Source organism: Ictalurus punctatus, chromosome 29, assembly GCF_001660625.3.
Source record: "Ictalurus punctatus breed USDA103 chromosome 29, Coco_2.0, whole genome shotgun sequence".
In the NCBI taxonomy this organism is placed as follows: domain Eukaryota; kingdom Metazoa; phylum Chordata; class Actinopteri; order Siluriformes; family Ictaluridae; genus Ictalurus; species Ictalurus punctatus.
In genome coordinates this window covers 2,686,754-2,693,804 of record NC_030444.2, presented here as the reverse complement: position 1 = coordinate 2,693,804, position 7,051 = coordinate 2,686,754, and the positions used below count along the sequence as shown (strand labels likewise).

General features: G+C 41.7%; 2 protein-coding genes across 2 annotated transcripts in view; one reads left to right on the top strand and one right to left on the bottom strand.

Moving 5' to 3' along the window:
• fnip2 (folliculin interacting protein 2) overlaps positions 1-2,331 on the bottom strand; it is a 16,068-nt gene extending 13,737 nt beyond the window's left edge. Inside the window, exon 1 of the mRNA XM_053677502.1 lies at positions 2,022-2,331. Coding sequence (XP_053533477.1) covers positions 2,022-2,113 — 92 coding nt within the window. The 5' untranslated portion in view covers positions 2,114-2,331. The remainder of the gene's footprint in view (positions 1-2,021) is intronic.
• Positions 2,332-2,359: 28 nt separating this feature from the next.
• Positions 2,360-6,703, top strand: LOC128629423 (C-type lectin domain family 4 member M-like). Its single transcript, XM_053677516.1, has 5 exons — positions 2,360-3,734; positions 4,670-5,098; positions 5,972-6,105; positions 6,183-6,289; positions 6,409-6,703. Exons 1-5 carry the CDS (start codon positions 3,596-3,598, stop codon positions 6,545-6,547), a joined length of 948 nt encoding a protein of 315 aa, XP_053533491.1. The 5' UTR covers positions 2,360-3,595; the 3' UTR covers positions 6,548-6,703.
• Positions 6,704-7,051: the final 348 nt, after the last annotated feature.

The window sequence follows — 7,051 nt, the reverse complement described above, 5'->3', positions numbered from 1 at the left end:
TCTCTCACACACACACACACACACACACACAGCATGTGATCCAACTGTCATATGAGATTCTCTGCAGCCAAAGTTGCACACCTCAGCACTGCAACAAGCAAAAAGCGGCATGTAGTTTAAGACGGACACCACAGTGCTGAAATCACAGGCATATACTGATGTGCACATTCTAATGCATTATCGAAGGATATTCGAGGGAAAGAAAAAGAGAGAGAGAGAGAGAGAGAGAGAGAGAGAGAGAGAGAGAGAGAGAGAGAGGCTAGTGAAGGAATGACCGTTTTGTAGCTGCTGTAACACAAACAATAACCAGGACTAAATCAAACGTGGGTTTAAAGGAAACATTATCTGTAACTATAAATGAATAAACGAATAAAAGTATGAGGACGCATGTCGCTCTTCTTACACAAACCGCTGTGGCGGTGTAAGGAGGACAGAATTATTCCGAATGTGCTGTTACAGAAAGCTAATCAACATCAAGCTAACACACAGCCTCATCACAACAGTTGATTAACGGTCTTAAAAGAGCACGCACACACGTCGTAATATCACAAACCAATCAGAGTAAATGGCTGTTAAGCCCCGCCCACATGACAGATCTGCCCCAGAACGGGGAGCGTAAACTTGTAGAGAGCGTACGCAAAAAAAAAAACATTTAAAGTGTAAAGGAAAGGGATGCTTATGCAACCGTTAACAAAGAACGCCGTTTATTTGAAGACTAGGTCCAATTTTTGGGGGGTTTCAGAGAGGTTTTTCTTCTCTCTCACTGTATAGTTGTGTTCGTTTCTTGAGAAGTTACGTCCGGTACAAATTTAATTCCGTACGTAATGCATCATCAGCAGAATCGCCGGTGTAACGAACGCGACTGAGGAGGATTCTTTATCCACTTATCGTTCTGTCGTCCTGGAAATGCCTTTTGAGGGAAAAGTCAAAGTAGATCAACTAAACCCTGTCGAAACAAATGACAAATTACACCGAACGACAGATGACAGAAGCGTAAGGTTCTTATGTATGGTTCTTGTGTTTTTTCATGTTCTTATTATGCCGTCGATGAGACCTCGTGATAGAACGCATTGCTCAGCACTGCTTCGTTGCCGAGCTATTCATAGATATTAGACGAACAGGGCTAAACTCTAATCTCACACTGCTCAGGATTCTCACAAAACACCAAACATGTGTGGTGCACAGAGTTGTAAGACTTGGGCGATCTCAGGAGCACAACTATTTGTTGTTTGCTGTTGTAGTGTGTGTGTTTACTATGATTACACTGACTACACAAGACCTAGGATGTTAGAGGACATATCATTTATACACGAAGGAAACGAGAAAGAAAACCCAAGAGTGAAATGGAGAATTACAACTGAATCATATGACTGACTCTACTGGTTCAGTTCCCACAAGTTCCCCGCGCATGCGCACAACATAGTATAGGCTACGGCGCTGCCCTGTCCCGAATGCGCATGCGTGGCATTTTTTTTTTTTACATTTTAATAGCGTTCTGTAGCGACAAACTAATCGATTGTTCCTCACAGTTATGGCGTATATATCACCTTTGGTGCCATTATAAGTTTCCCTTGTGTTTAATTCGACAGACGAGATTAGTGTGATGCCGGTTATTAGCTGTAGTAACCGTGTCAACATTACACCGGAAGTAATAAACAAGTCCCGTTTACCCCCAAAACGTAATCATAGAAACGTATAAAACGTGTAAACTGTGACTAGAAGATTTGTGAAATGATGCTCCCTGTGGGAACTGATGAGCTGAGGGAAAGGTGCACGAGAGCAGCACGCGAGCAAACTGATTTGTTTGGCAAAGCCGCATTCCCATAACCCGTATTAAACGTGTAAATTCATGCATTCAAATAATGCATAATAAACGTGTAAATCCATGCATTCACATAACGCATAATAAGCGTGCACACACTCATAACATGCAACTACATGAACAAGAAATGGCGCGTGCTGGTAGTTTAGCACCAGCGTTGCACGCTTTAGTCCCCCCCTATTGGAAACCGTTAGCTTACCGATTCTCCGCGTCCGTCGAGCACGCTCTTGCGCCCCCGGTGGTGGCCGTCGCTTTCTTGTTGAACAGCTTCTGCAGGAGCATCGGGGCCATGCTGGAAGGCTGTGTGGCGCGCGCCGTCCGCCTCGAGCTCACGCGTTGCGCGCTTAGGCTACCGGAAACCAGGAGGCTCCTCCATAACACCCAGCAGGTCGCGCGCACGAACGTCTGTCTCTATGACGTCTTCAAAACGTTGTTTTTAATCTTTTTTTATAGAGTCACGTGACGGTTGCAGCACGTGGAAAAAGGAATCCCCGGGAATCGCTAGTGTTAAGGAACCGTCCGAGCGACCGCCGGTCACATGACTGACGCTCGTTCACACAGTCTACGGTTTCACAATCCGGAGTTTCAGCGCCCTCGCGCGGCCTCCTGGAGGAACTCCTCCCCCAGACTGAAAGGAGCAGCAGGGTTGCCGAATTGCAACTAATTCACCTTTAAAAGACTTTTAAAGAAACCCAGAATCCATTGATATTTCCTGATTTATTCAGGTGGTTTTATTTGTCTAGATATTATTACATTTGTAAATTAAACTGAATGCAGTGAAATGCGCCGCGCAGTGCTGTGTGACGTATGAGCACATGTATGCTCAGGGTTGCCAGATATCCTGCATACCTGCGCCTCAAAAACCGCACACAAGAAGGCCCAAAAACATCCGGTCACTGCTGGCTGACATTTAGGCATTTATCCCGACACTATATATATATTTTTAAAAAAGATAAATGGTTCTGTACTTTGTAGATACAATGCCTGCACGTTACCATAACCTGTGCATACACCTACAGGCTGTGGCTCAGGTGGTAGAGTGGGTTGTCCACTAATCGTACGGTTGGTGGTTCGATTCCCGGCCCACGTGACTCCACATGCCGAAGTGTCGAGTGGGGTTCAGTTTCTTGGGCAAGAAACTGAACCCCAAGTTGCTCCTGATGGTAAGCTAGCGGCCTGCATGGCAGCTCTGCTACCACTGGTGTGTGTGTGAATGAGAACCATTGTAGAACCTTTAAGGTTAATAAAGGATATTAAGGTTAATATAAGTGCAGACCATTTACATTCTTCTGATGTGCCTTATTGACTATTTTGATGCTAACTGTGTCTGTCTCAGTTTTTATGTTAAAAAAACCCATTGTCTCAAACCACACATTTGCCAGTTCAAATCTTAAAAGCATCAGGTGAAAAGTCTAATCGCTTTTCTATGTAATGATGTGATGAGGAACAAAAATATGATGAACACACCAATGTGTTTGTGTGTGTGCAGTATACACACCATTATAGCACAACAATGTGATTTTGATATTTATAGAACGGCGTAACTTTGACAAGAACATCTACAGTATGTGTAGATTGCAGCTCATGTCTTCACACTTTGACCACAAGAAACCACTGATGCTCCTCCTCTAAAGTTTAACTTCCTCTGACTTCCTTTCTTGACAGCATCACATTTAATTCACTTCACACAGAGTACAGAGCTGCAGCCTGTCAGTCACGTCCACACGGAGACGCAGTCATTTCGTGCATTAGTGAATCTTTTATAGATTACAGATGTTTCATCGTTCTTCTGACCGAGTGGAGATGGTGGTGGAGATCTATGAGAGTACAGACACTGTTAGAGGTCACGACCCCGACACAGAGAAGGAAGGCGGTGACACAAAGAAAGCCCCAGACACAGATCCAAACACAGGTATGTGAGTTTTGAAGTTTGCACGGCCAGATGCAGTAATTCAGGCTTTTACAGATGTGAGATTTGTATCAGTGTGTTTGTGAGTGAGCAGAGATGACGGTGGATATCTACGAGAGTGCAGACGCTGTTAGACGTGGAGAAGGAAGAGAGAACTTTGAACTTAGGCCTGCTAGCCTATTAATAGCAGACGCCCCTGTACATATACACAGACACAATACACATACTTTTGAGCAGAAATAAAGAAGAAATTTTTTTTTTTAAATTCACACAGCAGCTTGGTATGTTTTATTGAAACTGCATCAATTTAGTCCACAGTGTGTTGTAACAAACTGCCAGGTTCAGCTCAAGAAAAAGACCCAAGTCTTAGCAAACATTATCTCACTGCACTGTTGAATTCTTAATCGTGATTGGTCAGAAGGAATGATTAATTTTCTAGAACAGTAGCTCTGATAGAAGTTCTCATAGCATGCCAGATTAAAGATTTACTGTATGTGTATTCCTGTGCTTGTTGTAATATATTGTTGCTATAGTAACAGCTAATACACAGGGACTTGCATGGCAGACGCTGCGTGTTGTCTCGAATTCCCTCTCTCAGTGAGTCTTGCGTTTGGGTTTGTTTATGTTATGCCATGCGAACGTTTTTCTGTTCTAGCCTTAGCTCTGCCCTGAGTCTTAGACAAAGATCTTTTTCAGTCATTGTGGTGCAAATGCAGAACACAAAGTCAGTTAATTCAAAACCAGCCCAAAGCCCCGCCCATCACTGCATGCATTTAGTGGAAAGGGAGGAGTTTCACAGTGAAGTTGGAGGGAGTTACTGAGATGTTTTCCAGCTCACTGTTGAAGGGACTTGTTACTGTTGAGACTGTGAATGCTGGGTCTAACTTTGGAGATTAAATACGACTCAAAGACGTGTCTTTGTGTCCATTTCCCTCTAGGAGGAGACACTGCATGGAGCAGGTGTTACAGAGTGACTGCAGTGTGTGTGGTGCTGCTGTGTGTTCTCCTGCTGACTGCCGTCACGGTGCTGTGGATCAAATTCACCATCCTGAATACAGAAAACAACCGTTTACAGACCAGTTACAACAACCTGACTATAGAGAGAGACCAGTTACAGACCAGTTACAACAACCTGACTATAGAGAGAGACCAGTTACAGACCAGTTACAACACCCTGACTATAGAGAGAGACCAGTTACAGACCAGTAACAACAACCTGACTATAGAGAGAGACCAGTTACAGACCAGTTACAACAACCTGACTAAAGAGAGAGACCAGTTACAGACCAGGTACAACACCCTGACTATAGAGAGAGACCAGTTACAGAGGGAGAGAGATGGATACTGGAGTACACATGATCTGTGTTGTAAGTGCATGAATTTTAGAATAAAGTTTTCTACCCAAAGGTTAAATGCCCTCAGTGGAAATCCTGGTGTCATTTTAAAACTGAACTCAGTGTCTAAAATGTAAATGTCTATATGAGTTATTATTGTCCACACAAACAGGGGGCACAGAGTTGGTGTGCTGTATTTATTTATCCGGTCAGGGTCTAAACAGAGGAATAGACAACAATAACCTACAAAAGTACGAGCTTTAATGCTGCAGAAATGCCACGTGTTCTCCAAATTTGGAGCAACAAACAAAAAGAGAAAATAAATGCTGGATGCAGTACACTGTCCCCATTTGGATAAAGTTTCTCTGATCGCTGTATTTCTGACAAAAAGACTGAACGAGGTTTACAATCACTTTTTTGGGTTTTGGAGAATTTTATTGTTACATGTTTAAAACCCCCAAACCAAACCAAATAGTAATCAAACCAAAGTATTAAGTTTGATCTGATTTGAATTTGGGAGAAAGATAATTGGTGTAAAATCACAATAAGATGCTGTTTCTTGTGGTAAATAATGTTTTTAAAAAAGGCTCATTACAGGTGATTAAGTATATATACAGTATATATTATGGTATATATTACAGTATATATTATGGTATATATTACAGTTATATTACAGTATATATTATGGTATATATTACAGTTATATTACAGTATATATTATGGTATATATTACAGTTATATTACAGTATATATTATGGTATATATTACAGTTATATTACAGTATATTTTATGGTATATATTGAACGATGGTGTTTGTGGTGAAATACAAGTCATGGCTGTATGCAAGCAATAGTTCAGAAACCGTGTGTTTTGATCTCAGTAAATTCTCTCTGTATATCTCTATAGATAAAGAGAGGTGTTTCAGCTTCAACTCCAGTTTTTACTACATGTCTAATGAGAAGAAGAACTGGGAGGAGAGCAGACAGGACTGCAGGGACAAAGGAGCAGACCTGGTGATCATAAACAGCAGAGAGGAACAGGTGAGAGAGAGAGAGAGAGAGAGAGAGAGAGAGAGAGAGAGAGACTAAAGCTGTTTTTATTGTGCTGTCATTTACAGGTGTTCATCGGTAATCAGCTGGGCAGCAGTCGGGCTTGGATTGGTCTGAGTGACAGAGCTGCAGAGGGAGAGTGGAAATGGGTGGACGGTACATCACTGACCACTGCGTAAGAAATTATTTCCCTACCTTTAAGGTGCACCGAGTCTGAGAGGATTCAGTTAAATGTGTGGAATTGATGGAAACTGAACACTGATCTGAGTCTGATTCTGATTCTCTGGGTTTCAGGTTCTGGGCTGAACGGGAACCGAATAATACAGATGATGAGGACTGTGCTGAGATTTTCAGTTTAAATGGGAACTTTTGGAATGATGAGAAATGTTCTAATAATGAACACTGGATCTGTGAGAGACGTGTTTCTCAGTGACGTGTATCATTTCATAATCAAAAGCACATGCACAAATTGAACCAGTTATATAAAAAGTATAAAAGACAGTATTTGATGATGATGATTGTGTTTCAGTTTCTTGTCATGAAAAATTATTCAGGTTAAAAAACATTTTAAATAAAAAATTTTATAGAACATTTGTGGCATTACAGCGTCGTTCTCCCGTAAAGAATAAACAGTGCATTTAGAGGAAAATAATCAGTGATGTGGTGGTGTGATGTCATGGAATCCAAGGAGTCAGATACAAGTGCAGAATTTTTTAAATAACAAAACAACTTAAAAAAATAATAAACCAGGCAAAGACTCGAAAAGGACCCAGGAACTAGAATAACTAAAACAAGGAACTAGACTAAGGCAAGGTGAAGGAAAGGAAAGAAAAGCAAAAGAAGAAGAAGAAACGTTCACGGTGCAAATATAACATACCAGCAACCATCCCAACTACGCACAAACACAACACTCCATCACTAAGGAGGGAAAAACACA

Bases quoted from the DNA above. Each gene is read 5' to 3' on its own strand.
- LOC128629423 (XM_053677516.1), top strand. From the start codon at position 3,596: ATGTTTCATCGTTCTTCTGACCGAGTGGAGATGGTGGTGGAGATCTAT. The intron at 6,106-6,182 runs GTGAGAGAGAGA...TGTCATTTACAG, and splicing joins TAAACAGCAGAGAGGAACAG to GTGTTCATCGGTAATCAGCT. The intron at 6,290-6,408 runs GTAAGAAATTAT...TCTGGGTTTCAG, and splicing joins GGTACATCACTGACCACTGC to GTTCTGGGCTGAACGGGAAC.